The sequence below is a fragment of the Pocillopora verrucosa genome, chromosome 13, assembly GCF_036669915.1.
Source record: "Pocillopora verrucosa isolate sample1 chromosome 13, ASM3666991v2, whole genome shotgun sequence".
Lineage (NCBI taxonomy): Eukaryota > Metazoa > Cnidaria > Anthozoa > Scleractinia > Pocilloporidae > Pocillopora > Pocillopora verrucosa.
This window is the reverse complement of record NC_089324.1, coordinates 6,879,324-6,893,505: the sequence shown is the minus strand read 5'-3', so window position 1 is coordinate 6,893,505 and position 14,182 is coordinate 6,879,324. Positions and strand designations below refer to the sequence as shown.

At 39.4% G+C, this 14,182-nt stretch overlaps 2 protein-coding genes across 2 annotated transcripts in view; one reads left to right on the top strand and one right to left on the bottom strand.

Annotated features, from left to right (window-relative positions):
* The window catches only part of LOC131776839 (uncharacterized), a 222,902-nt gene that overhangs the window by 21,160 nt on the left and 187,560 nt on the right, over nucleotides 1–14,182 (bottom strand). The window lies entirely within an intron of this gene.
* On the top strand, nucleotides 7,718–12,935 carry LOC136277670 (tetratricopeptide repeat protein 28-like). Its single transcript, XM_066160067.1, has 4 exons — nucleotides 7,718–8,062; nucleotides 8,303–9,982; nucleotides 10,342–10,884; nucleotides 11,365–12,935. The coding sequence occupies exons 1-4, from the start codon at nucleotides 7,718–7,720 to the stop codon at nucleotides 12,886–12,888; spliced, it is 4,092 nt and encodes a 1,363-aa protein (XP_066016164.1). The 3' UTR covers nucleotides 12,889–12,935.

Sequence of the window (14,182 nt, the reverse complement as noted above, 5' to 3'; positions counted from 1 at the left end):
TGGCTATTTGTAACACCCTGGTTTTATGTTATTGGTGGCTTATGGTGCGCTGTCATTGGTGCATTTTGATCCTCATTATTATTCTGAGAACTGGAAGTTGTTCCCTTAATAGGTTCACTTTGTTATCGGCTATCGTGCTTTTTGATAGTAAGTCATCCACACGTAAGGAATTTCAATTCAGTTATCTCCATTGATGTTATTATGTCTAATGTGGTTGGCTTCTTTAACCCTTGATGCGTTACAAAGGGAGTCATGGTCAATATACCGCCGTAATTCCCGGTGGGCTCACTCCAGTTCTCCAGCCCCTGGATAAAGTCCGCGCGCAGTACGAAGCCTGGATGGTTAACGGTCCATTTACCTACACGCCTTCCGGAAAGAAGCGAGCGCCCAGTAAAGAGATGGTGTTGCGGTGGATCGATCGAGCATGGAGAGAGATCCCAGTTGAACCTTTTTCTTAAAGAATAATGTTTGGCTGTGTGCCTGATCATGTTGATAGATGGAATGTTGAGTAGATAATATCAGTTCTTTAGTGGCTTCTGTTACTTCATATGTTCAGGATAGCCATGCATGGAAATAGTTTTAACACTAGCCACTACCTTGGAAAACGTGAGCAATAGAAAAGAAACATTTCTTATCAGCATTGGTTTGTTTGTTTTTCGTTAATTTAAAGAATTGGTTGAGAATTATCCTATCTCATTAAGTCAATGTAAACCTTTAACTCCCATAAGTGACCAAGACAAAATTTCTCCTCACAATATCAAAACACTATCAAACAGGCAAGTGATGATCGAGAATAAAGAAAAATTTCAATTAGGGATTATTGGTTGATCCAATGCCAAATTCTCTGAACTAAAATAAGAATTGTACAACAGATGGTGAGGAGAATTTCTACTGAGATTTGGGAATGAAAGGGAAATGTATTCTTTCCCACCCAGTTTTTGCTAAACTTGTTTCTAATTAAATGTACATCATGTCACCATCTTTTCATCCAGAGGATGGTGGCAACAGAAAATAACATTTTGTAACTTGTTAGTTGTAACAAATTTTTCACTCTCACGACCCTTTCAAAACAGAAAAGCTCGTTTTTGCCAAAACAAAGTCTCTTATTGAAAATACTGCTGTGCAAGATGTGCTTTCTGATTTGTTATTAATGTCAGAAGGAATTTGATCATTTTGCATTATTTGAAACCTAAACCTCTCTACACCCTAACATCAGTATCTATATTCTCCATACTTTTCTCTGTACAATTCCTCTGGTACTGACAAGGAGAATTTGTTCAACAATCAAAGCTTCTTAAGTTGGTGATCATTTGCCTTATTCTCATTGTCTTAATGAATGACTCAGCAGTATTATTGTAAGGAGAAATTAAATACTGGTCACCCCCAGGGTTCAAAGGGTTAAAAACACAAATATCTACATGAAAAAAACTACTGAATACCTATAAATTCCCTTGTCATGAAAACCTGGGAATACCATCAGAAATCTGAAAGAATCGTTCAAAAGCATCGATTTGAGGCTCGGCATCCTCACATGCTTCCTCTTACTCGCCCCAGGCTTATCTCCGCTTACTCTAAAAGGACCCGGAAGAAAAGAGAAAGCTTCCTCCCCCTAACGAATTACTGCAGGACAATTAACATGAAAACAAATAAATTCATTTACTTCCTTGCTTCTTCTCCAGTTGTCCTTGGAGCGAGTTCATTCGTTTTCCTCACTTGGCTCATAAGCTTACCGGTTGTTCATTATTTCATATCTAACGGTGGAGAATATTTCCATTTTCATGGTTTGTAGTTTCTCACAGTTTCCACGCCAAGTGAATTGTCAGTGAAAAGGTGCTCAGTGCATGCATTAGAATAACGCTCCACAAATGAAATTCGTGCGCTCGGTGTAATAGAAGTCCTACGTAAATCGGCCAACGACAAGCGGACAAAATTATTAAATAACTGAAAATATTTAAAGGACCTTTTCCACTGGCGCTTACGTTTGGCCGTTCATCGTGCCTGGGGAAGAGAATGACTACGGAACCGACAGTCAAACAGAAGTAGACAACCACATTTTATTGGCTGCCTGATATGACTGATATATGACGTATGTTGCTAAAAACTCATGGATGAAAGGAGATGGTTAAAATTATTTCCTTAGCTGGGCACTGAAGGCTACAGGTTGTGGTAAGTGCTGTAAATGAAAACAACTAATTCACTTCCATTAATTTGCCTTGACAGACTAAGGAAATCGTTTTAGCTTGGAGCATCGGTTTTAAAACTGCTTCAAACCTCGTTCAGTTATAAATGATGTGATAAAATGACTTGATGGAAGAGAATTCTGATATGTGCGATAGAGATTGAAAGAAATTCATAAACGGCAAAGTCGGTTTAACGTTTTTAACCCCACTTAGACCTACCAAATATTGACTAAATTCGACGAATTAACTGATATTTTAACCGACACTGGACAAGATGATTTCTTTCAAATTCAAAGATCAAATTCCGACATCCTCTGAGTTAGCCGAAGAGCTATCTACTAACGTTCCAGCCTAGAGTAGAATTCCAACCGTTATTTGAAAAATACGAATTCCGAATGTCTATTACAAAAGCGTAAATGACCTTCATTATGCTCCTTCCAATGAAGAAAAGATAAGGAGACGGATATTTCTTATCCTACTTTTGAAGGGGCGCCATCTGATGAATACATATTTCGGTTTTTACGTCAAACTTTTTTACCGATGACGGATGTGAGCATGCAAAAATGAAACAATTCACTTTAGCCCCTTCAAACACCACCCCATCAATTTTTGTCCGAAATTTGGGCGATCGCCTATTCAGTGCAAAATAATCGGCCGCGAAATAAAGACTTTGCCAGATTGGTATAGATTTTTTCGATGATTCTTGGCTTTAAGCCGATTCGGTCCGTTTACTTTCAGTTTAATGGCGTGACAAGAGACAAAAAAAAGTAATTTTGATAAATTTCCGACTTTGCACCATGGAGTTTTTTTCCACTAACGCATCAACCTCGTGCAAAATTCCAACCGTTATGTGAAAAATATGATTTCCCAATGTCCATTATTGACATTATAAAAGCTTAAATGAAAATTCATTATGTTCCTTCCAATGAAGGAAAGATAAGGACAGAGGATATTTGTTATTCTACTTTTAAAACGGCGCCATCTATTCTACGTAAATGTATTTCGGTTTTGTACGTCAAAACTTTTTTACCAATGATGTATGTGAGCATGCAAAAATGAAACAATTCACTTCGGCTGTAGGTAACATCCGGTCTCAGTATACATTGTTTTGAAAGAACCGTTGGATTTTTAACACAAAATTACAATCAAGACTTGTTACAGTACTGAATCGGAGCTTCTGTCTTGAAACGGTAAGCTATTTGTGCTCGATGACTATCTCTTTATGAGCTGTTCATTTTCCAGAGGATCTCCCTTAGCTTCTTATAAGTGATGATCAACAAGTTAAACCTCTTCAAGGGAGGGGAGGGATAGGTGGATAATGAACCGTACCCACGCTTACAAGGAAAAATTTTCAAAAGAATGTAAAACATCGGTCATCTATTTGAGTGTATATATTCGCTTTATTCGGGCAAACGATTTAAACTTGAACAGTTAGTGCACCAAGCGATAAGCCGAATTATCAAAAGTTGAAAATTCTATTTCTCCTGATATTCTCGGGCCTTGTCATATTGACCAAGTTATCGGAACAACGTTCCCAGGTTTCCGTAGCTTGTTGCTTTTCTAGAATTTGAAAATTCTTTTAAATTCTTGAAAACCCCCTTCTTGAATAGGTCGACTTTTTCCACAGACTATTTTCGTGGATCTCATCGAAGCTTCCTTGAAAGAACGAGTGATTTTTTCCTTTTGATGACAGGTACTGCTGAATACATTGAATATTCCGGAGGTTTTACATTCCAACAGTAGGGGATAATTGGGGTGGGTATAAAACCCGTGGGGTGGGTATAGGTTACCCGTTGCCAGAACGCAACGGGTAACTTATCATTTTTATGGCAAAAAGGAACAAAATTAATTAACTTTACGCTCATTACATTTGCAGTCTATGAAAGGGAACAAAATTTTTGCCCGAAATTTTAGCGATGGCATATTCAGTGCAAAATTATTGACTCCGAAATAAAGACTTTGTTAGATTGGTATAAATTTTATCGATGATTCTTGGCTTTAAGCCGATTCATTCCGTTTATTTTCAGTTTGATGGCGTGACAAGAGACAAAAAATCATGTTGGTAAATTCCCGACTTTACACCATGGAGTTTTTTCTACTAACGCACCAACCTTGCGCAGAATTCCAACCGTTATATGAAAAATAAAATATGAATTTAGAATGTCCATTACAAAAAATTCAATAAAATTCATCACGTTCCTTCCACTGAAGGAAAGATAAAGACAAACAGATATTTTTTATCTTACTTTTAAAGCGGTGCCATCTAATCTACGTAAATGTATTTCGGTTTTGTACGTCCAACTTTTTTACCGATGATGTATGTGAGCATGCAAAAATGAAACAATTCACTTTGGTTGCAGGTAACATCCGGTCTCAGTATACATTGTTTTGAAAGAACCGTTGGATTTTTAACACAAAATTACAGTCAAGACTTGTTACAGTACTGAATTGGAGCTTCTGTCTTGAAACGGTAAGCTATTTGTGCTCGATGACTATCTCTTCATAAGCTGTTCATTTTCCAGTAAGTGTAATTTGCGTCATCGAAGACAAAGTTGTAAATAATAGGAACGGCCGGGTTGATAAGTGTTGTACCCTTAAAAGATAACACATTGATATTTTTCAAGAATTTGAAAAGCCTTTCTCTGAATAGGTCGTTTTTTCCACAGACTCTTTTCCTAAATCTTATCGAAACTTCCTTCAAAGATCCTTCAAAGGTACTCCTGATTACTCGGAATTTACCGGAAGTTTCCCTTTCCAATAGTAATGGATAGTTGGGGTGGGTCAGGAGCCCGTCACTTGGTATAATGGGCTCCTGAGTGGGTATAGGACCCGTAGGATGGGTATAGGTTACCCGTTGCTAGAACGTAACGGGCAACTTATTATTTTTATGACAAAAAGAAACAATATTTATTTCCTTTACGCTCATTACATTTGCAGTTTATGAAAGGGAACAAAATTGGCCCTCTCAAACTGCACCCCATCAAATTTTGTCCGAAATTTGGGCGTTCGCCTATTCAGTGCAAAATAATCGAGGCCGAAAGAAAGACTTTGCCAGATTGGTATAAATCTTCTCCATGCTTCTTGGCTTAAAGCCGATTCAGTCCGTTTATTTTCAGTTTGATGGCGTGACAAGGGACAAAAAAATAATGTTGATAAATTCCCGACTTTTCACCATGGATTTTTTTCTACTAACGCACCAACCTCGCGCAGAATCCCAACCTATATGTGAAAAAAATTAATTCCCAGTGTCCCTCACAAAAGCTTAAATAAACTTTATTATGTTCCTTCCAATGAAGGAAAGATAAGGAGAGACGGATATTTGTTATCCTACTTTTAAAGCGGCGCCATCTAATCTACGTAAATGTGTTTCGGTTTTGTACGTCTCACTTTTTACATTTTTTTAAAAGAACCGTTGGATTTTTAACAACAAATTACAATCAAGAGTTGTTACAATACTGAATTGGTGCTTCTGTCTTGAAACGACAAGCTATTTGTTCTCGATGACTATTTCTTTATGAGCTGTTCCAGGAGTCCATTACCCGGAGCTTTCAACTTCCATACTTACCCTCTGAGTCAACCCTGTCCCGTATCTTTTATTTTTAGGAGCACCTCCCACGGGTTTTTCGCGGGTGTTTACATAATAGGAGAACTGTGGTCATCTATTGTTTACGTCACATGCAGGTCGCACGAAAATATTTCAATAATGGAGAAATGCGCGAAAAGTCAGCGTGTTTTCGCGGGAAATTAAAGAACCCCCCACCTATTTCAGTTCTCAAAATAAAAAGATACGGCACAGGGTTGACTCAAGTAAAAATTGGTATGGAGGCTCTGGGTAATAGGCTTCTGACTGTTCATTTGCCAGTAAGTGCGATTTGCGTCATCGAAGACAAAGTTGTGAATAAGAGGAACGAGTGGGTTGATAAGTGTTCATAAGTGTTTGTTCCTGGGTGGGTATAGGACCCGTGGGGTGGGTATAGGTTATCCGTTGCTAGAACGTAAAGGGCAACTTATTATTTTTATGACAAAAAGAAACAATATTTATTTCCTTTACGCTCATTACATTTGCAGACTATGAAAGGGAACAAAATTGGCCTCCTCAAACTGCACCCCATCCTATTCAGTGCAAATAATTGACTCCGAAAGAAAGACTTTGCCAGATTGGTATAAATCTTCTCGATGCTTCTTGGCTTTAAGCCGATTCATTCCGGTTATTTTCAGTTTGATGGCGTGACAAGGGACAAAAAAACAATTTTGATAAATTCCTGACTTTTTAACAAGGATTTTTTTTTCTTCTTTTTTTTCCAGGAAAACGTTGATCTCCTTCGGAAGATCTTATACAAGTCCCTTAGCCTTCACCAAAGTGAATAAGGAACGTTTCTAGCTTCAAAAGGTAATTTGCATCGATGCTGACTGTTTTAGAAATCCAAACAACACTAGTATCGTTATGAAAGCTACAAAAGAAAATTATAAGAATAACAACATTAACAGCATATAGAAATCTCACTGTTCCCTCCCCTGTTTAAAAAGAAACTACGACTTCTTCTTTTGAATGAGATATATTGGGAAAAAAAGTCATTGTTTATGTATCGATACCTTATGATATTTTTTCCAAAAACATCGACAAATAATGCATCTGTTTCAAGGATATACACAATCAAAATGCAAGATCATCAAATTAAGTTCGTATTGATTATTCACGGAAAATTTTTACAAACACTCCGTAAAGTACAGGACCTTCACACAGAGGTAGCTTATATGGAACATTCTCCGAACACATGCAACATCTATGAGTCATAATATATTTTTAATTTAGGAAGCAGCTCAAGGGAAACCTGCTTTCTTATTTAATTTCTGGAACAATAGCTCCCTTGAGAGCCCAGTAAATCGATTTGGTTAAGAGCATTGCTCTCTCATACAATTCAATTGAGTTACTGTAAACTAAGTAGGAATCAGCAGGTCAAATGAAACTTGTTGTGTTCTGTTATCCAGTTAAATTTTCCAGTTGGTCTCTGATTTTCGTGATTGGCGTGATAGTGTAACGGACACTCCAGTAGAACAGAGGGCAAAGGTGTGTTCCTCTTTGACGGACAATGTAAAAAATGTATTTACAAAAAAAAGACGCTTGAGTCCAAACTCCACAGAAAATATGTTTTAAACTTGTTAAATGAACCACAACATTTTTCTTAAATGAAAATGTCTCAAAATTCAAAACCAAGGGTTCAAAAAATAGCGCGAACAAAACCTCAAAACAATATCTAAAAACAATATCTAAACTCCGTTAAAACAAGCAACAAAACTACGCCAAAAATGTCCACGTCAGTTTTCTAATGTCAAGGTTAGAGTTCTTCGACGTGATTTGCTAATTGTGAAATCACGTGCGCCGCCTGTTAATACGAAAAAAAAAATACAAGGCGGGGAGAGGAAGATAAAAATTGCAATTTTAAATTTAAAACTTAAAAGATTTTTTACAAACAGTCCGTGTTTAAGTTTTCCCTAATTTCTCCTTTTTTTTCAAACTGAGAAGAAACAGGGTCAAGATGGACAGCGTAAAAGAAGCCATATCAGCTATCTTCAGAGGTAAGGTAGTCGCCGACTTCCTTCGCAAAACGGGTCGCGTGTTGCAAGCCACCGAAGTATACAAGGAATGTTTGATTATAATACATAGTCAGGTGCTGGTAATCGATATTTCATTGGCAAACACTATGTTCTGTGCCATCTACTTGGCAATAATCTGTGCTTACGATTATATAAAGGATTACACAAATACAGAAAACTACCTTAAAAAACTCCTCCTCTACCTAGACTCTCATGACTCCGCTGAAAAAGGATGGCTACATTTAAAACTGGCAAAAATACTTCGGGTACAAAGTAAGTTCATGGAGGCCTGGAACTTTTACGAATCAGCAATCAACATCATGAAAACGATTGGAGACACACATGGCCAGGGAGTATGTTACATAAGTCTCGGGAAAATGTTTCAATCGCTTAATCAATATGACAAGGCCCGAGAATATCAGGAGAAAGCACTCGCTATCACAATAGAAATTGGCGACAGGGATGGAGAAGCAACAAGCTACGGAAACCTAGGAACTTTGTTCCAATCACTTGGTCATTATGACAAGGCCCGAGAATATCAGGAGAAAGCACTCTCTATCACAATAGAAATTGGCGACAGGGATGCAGAAGCAACAAGCTACGGAAACCTAGGAACTTTGTTCCAATCACTTGCTCATTATGACAAGGCCCGAGAATATCAGGAGAAAGCACTCGCTATCAAAATAGAAATTGGCGACAGGGATGGAGAAGCAACAAGCTACGGAAACCTAGGAACTTTGTTCCAATCACTTGCTCATTATGACAAGGCCCGAGAATATCAGGAGAAAGCACTCGCTATCAGAATAGAAATTGGCGACAGGGATGGAGAAGCAACAAGCTACGGAAACCTAGGAACTTTGTTCCAATCACTTGGTCATTATGACAAGGCCCGAGAATATCAGGAGAAAGCACTCGCTATCAAAATAGAAATTGGCGACAGGGATGGAGAAGCAACAAGCTACGGAAACCTAGGAACTTTGTTCCGATCACTTGGTCATTATGACAAGGCCCGAGAATATCAGGAGAAAGCTCTCGCTATCAAAATAGAAATTGGCGACAGGGATGGAGAAGCAACAAGCTACGGAAACCTAGGAACTTTGTTCCAATCACTTGCTCATTATGGCAAGGCCCGAGAATATCAGGAGAAAGCTCTCGCTATCAAAATAGAAATTGGCGACAGGGATGGAGAAGCAACAAGCTACGGAAACCTAGGAACTTTGTTCCAATCACTTGCTCATTATGACAAGGCCCGAGAATATCAGGAGAAAGCACTCGCTATCAGAATAGAAATTGGCGACAGGGATGGAGAAGCAACAAGCTACGGAAACCTAGGAGCTTTGTTCCAATCACTTGGTCATTATGACAAGGCCCGAGAATATCAGGAGAAAGCACTCGCTATCAGAATAGAAATTGGCGACAGGGATGGAGAAGCATCAAGCTACGGAAACCTAGGAACTTTGTTCCAATCACTTGGTCATTATGACAAGGCCCGAGAATATCAGGAGAAAGCTCTCGCTATCAGAATAAAAATTGGCGACAGGGATGGAGAAGCAACAAGCTACGGAAACCTAGGAACTTTGTTCCAATCACTTGGTCATTATGACAAGGCCCGAGAATATCAGGAGAAAGCACTCGCTATCAAAATAGAAATTGGCGACAGGTATGGAGAAGCAAAAAGCTACGGAAACCTAGGAACTTTGTTCCAATCACTTGGTCATTATGACAAGGCCCGAGAATATCAGGAGAAAGCTCTCGCTATCAAAATAGAAATTGGCGACAGGGATGGAGAAGCAAAAAGCTACGGAAACCTAGGAACTTTGTTCCAATCACTTGCTCATTATGACAAGGCGCGAGAATATCAGGAGAAAGCACTCCCTATCAGAATAGAAATTGGCGACAGGGATGGAGAAGCAACAAGCTACGGAAACCTAGGAGCTTTGTTCCAATCACTTGGTCATTATGACAAGGCCCGAGAATATCAGGAGAAAGCACTCGCTATCAGAATAGAAATTGGCGACAGGGATGGAGAAGCAACAAGCTACGGAAACCTAGGAACTTTGTTCCAATCACTTGGTCATTATGACAAGGCCCGAGAATATCAGGAGAAAGCTCTCGCTATCAGAATAGAAATTGGCGACAGGGATAGAGAAGCAACAAGCTACGGAAACCTAGGAACTTTGTTCCAATCACTTGGTCATTATGACAAGGCCCGAGAATATCAGGAGAAAGCTCTCGCTATCAAAATAGAAATTTGCGACAAGGATGGAGAAGCAACAAGCTACGGAAACCTAGGAACTTTGTTCCAATCACTTGGTCATTATGACAAGGCCCGAGAATATCAGGAGAAAGCTCTCGCTATCAAGATAGAAATTGGCGACAGGGATGGAGAAGCAACAAGCTACGGAAACCTAGGAACTTTGTTCCGATCACTTGGTCATTATGACAAGGCCCGAGAATATCAGAGGAAGCACTCGCTATCACAATAGAAATTGGCGACAGGGATGGAGAAGCAACAAGGTACGGAAACCTAGGAACTTTGTTCCAATCACTTGGTCATTATGACAAGGCCCGAGAATATCAGGAGAAAGCACTCGCTATCAAAATACAAATTGGCGACAGGGATGGAGAAGCAACAAGCTACGGAAACCTAGGAACTTTGTTCCAATCACTTGGTCATTATGACAAGGCCCGAGAATATCAGGAGAAAGCACTCGCTATCAAAATAGAAATTGGCGACAGGGATGGAGAAGCAACAAGCTACGGAAACCTAGGAGCTTTGTTCCAATCACTTGCACATTATGACAAGGCCCGAGAATATCAGGAGAAAGCACTCGCTATCAAAATAGAAATTGGCGACAGGGATGGAGAAGCAACAAGCTACGGAAACCTAGGAACTTTGTTCCAATCACTTGCTCATTATGACAAGGCCCGAGAATATCAGGAGAAAGCTCTCGCTATCAAAATAGAAATTGGTGACAGGGATGGAGAAGCAACAAGCTACGGAAACATAGGAACTTTGCTCCGATCACTTGGTCATTATGACAAGGCCCGAGAATATCAGGAGAAAGCACTCGCTATCAGAATAGAAATTGGCGACAGGGATGGAGAAGCAACAAGCTACGGAAACCTAGGAACTTTGTTCCAATTACTTGGTCATTATGACAAGGCCCGAGAATATCAGGAGAAAGCACTCACTATCAAAATAGAAATTGGCGAAAAAAGAGGAGAGGCAATTAATTATGGAAACCTCACAGGTTTGTTTCTCTCGCTCGGCAAGTATGGAGAGGCTGACAAATATCTAGATAAGGCAATGGCAGTTAGAAAGGGTATCGGTGATAAAAGCGGAGAAGCAGCAGATTACAGACACCTCGGGTTAATTTCTTGTAAGCGTGGTGAATATGACAAGGCTCTAGAATATTTCGAGAAAGCCTTTACAATTCACATGAAAATCGGTGAGAGAGCAGGACAACTAGTCAATTACAGCGATTTAGGACTGTGTTTCCAATCGCTAGGTAAATATGACATGGCTGAAGAATACGTTAAACAGGCTCTCTTATTAAGTAGGGATATTGGACTCAACTTGGAGGAGTTTCAGTGTCTTTTTCATCTATCGGTGTTAAAGGCGTCACAATGTCATCTTGAAGAGGCTTCTTTGCATCTTTTTCAAGCCATCCAAAAATTCGACACTTTGAGAGGTTTTCTTAAAGAAAACGATCAGTTTCAAATATCTTTTTTAGAAAAGCACGGCACCTTTCCCTACAAGTTCCTCAGTTGGTTGCTTTCTTCCACTGGAAAGTCGCAAGATGCCCTTTACGTCGAAGAGCTGACAAGGGCAAGGGGCCTGGCCGACTTGATGGCAGCTCGGTACTCTGTTCAAGAGCAGATCTCAAGCGATCCACAATCTTGGTGTGGCATTCAAGGGATCATCACAAAAGAAGCAGAATGTGCATGCCTGTACATTTCGGTTGGTCAAAATGATGTACGGTTTTGGATAATTAAAGCAACGGGAGCCATTCAGTTTTTAGAAAAGAAAGTAAAGCTGGACCAAAACAAGGTGACCGGAATAGTCCCTGAGTTAGATGAGTTTTTTAAAGAAGCCTTCCGCAGCCAAGCCATTTCACCCGAACAGAATTGCGAAGATCGATCTTTAGATGACACCGAACTGACGTCACTTCCCCACGACAAGCGCTCAGTGCTGCGTGACTATGATTCCAAAGATTTCAAAACAAGTCTTGACTTGTGTTACAAGATAATCATCGCTCCTGTAGCCAGTTTACTGAAGCAGCCCGAGATCATAATTGTCCCTGATTCCTGTGTGTACCAAGTGCCATTTACAGCCTTGGCTGACGAAGGAGGCAAGTATTTATCAGAGACATGCAGGATTCGGATAGTTCCCTCTCTGAGTACTCTCAAGCTTGTTCAAGACAGTCCTCCAGAATATCACAGTCAGACCGGGGCACTGATAGTGGGTGACCCTGTGGTTGGAGAGGTGATTTACAAGGGAAGGCGCAGAAATATAGCACCATTGCCGTGTGCAAGAAAGGAAGCAGAGATGATTGGAAGACTTCTTGGCGTAACACCTTTAATAGGATATTCCGCGACAAAGCATTCTGTACTTCAAACGATAAATTCAGTGAGCTTGATACACATTGCTGCCCATGGTGATGCTGAAAGAGGGGAGATTGCTCTTTCTCCTAAGTACCGTTCCCCACTCTCACCTTTACCTCGAGAAGGAGATTATCTTTTGACGATGGCGGATATTTCAAAAACTAGGTTGCGAGCTAAACTAGTGGTTCTTAGTTGTTGTCACAGTGCTCGCGGACACATTAGAACCGAGGGAGTTATCGGAATTGCCCGAGCGTTCTTAGGAGCCGGAGCTCGCTCAGTGTTAGCGGCACGATGGGCCCTGGATGACACAGCCACAGAGCAGTTCATGACTTGTTTCTACAGACATTTGTTCCGCGGTGAAAGCGTCAGTGAATCTCTCCATAAGGCCAGAAAGTGGATGAGAAACAACGGTTTTGACAAAGTTTCTCAATGGGCGCCATTTATGATCATAGGCGACAACGTGAAATTTGATTTTGGAAATTGGCCGGTGCCTAACGTACCTTAAAAGACATGACTTGGATAAATCCTCTGTAGGAGAATGAACCAGACTCTTTAATTACTAACTATTTAATTACTAGCCTGTAGAAGAAGGACAACTCGAATCGATACACAGAGGAAGACATTTCTGTAAAATTCTCATCAGACATCTAAGTTTAATAATCTGAAACAAGACAGTGTATAGTATTATCTCTTTATAAGAGTTCCGAAGTCATTATTTTAGTGAACAAGGCAAGGTTTCGAACGCGATAAGTTCTTCAAGGAAATTCTTAATCCTTTTCAAAGGTGATTAGTTAGCCAATTGAAGAGACTTTAAAACTAATGTGTGATTTGGAAAAGAAGATTTTCTAAGCTTAAATTTTTGGAAATTTCTTGCAAGGCTTTTGACAAGAAATATTGTGGTTTAATACCCTAATTAAACACATTTAAAGAAAAGAAAAAGAGATATTTTTGTGCAGTGATGCAAACCATTGTATATTCATAGATACCCCAGTAATTTTATCAATTTAACCTTGTAACCCCAAAGAGTGACTAGCATCTAATTTCTCCTCACAATATCACTCCTGAATCAAACATTAAGGTCACGAGAATAACAGAAATGATCAACAAGTACAGGAGCTTGATTGTTAAGAGAGGTTGTCAGTAATTTTCGAGAATCCGGCGAAGCAAAAAGAAGCAAAAGTTCAACTTTTTTTTTTATTTGCTCCAAAAGACCCTTTTGGTGAATTGTTTTCATAAATAATATTCAAAAGTTCCAGCGAGTTTTTATTTTGGGAAAAAATACGAAAGTTCGAAATCGGCCAAAACGTACCTAGTTTGCATAATTTCCATTGGGCTTTCAGTGCATTTTCACAACGCTCTTACAAGACAAAGAAAAATTATCTTAGATTCATTTTTTCATAAGTTGTTTTTCATCCCTCGGAGTAGCTTTGCAACTATATTTTATCTCCAAGTGGACTTTCTTTCGTTTGTAACCACCCGCGTGAAATATACTATATTTTCTATTCCGTTTGTACGCTGAATTTTGCTATATTTCACACGACCACAACATCAGGGGTATACAAATGTACATAAAATAAAAGAGCTCTTTTCAACGAGAAAGTATTCGTGTTTATCATGTAAAAATATTATTTTTGGCCCGTGAAAAGCGAGCGCGCCAGACCAAAATATATAGCGTGCATTTTCACGGAGTTAGGCCATTTTTCTTGCTGTACTCCTACTGTAAATCGCACGCTATTGGGACAAAACTCGACGTGTTTGGTCTCTACTTCAGTTTTGATTCATTTAAATATATCCATTTT

Coding starts and splice junctions, on each gene's coding strand:
- LOC136277670 (XM_066160067.1), top strand. CDS start 7,718: ATGGACAGCGTAAAAGAAGCCATATCAGCTATCTTCAGAGGTAAGGTA. Junction 8,063..8,302: donor TACAAAGTAAGTTCATGGAG/GCCTGGAACTTT, acceptor CATTATGACAAG/GCCCGAGAATATCAGGAGAA. Junction 9,983..10,341: donor CACTTGGTCATTATGACAAG/GCCCGAGAATAT, acceptor CATTATGACAAG/GCCCGAGAATATCAGGAGAA.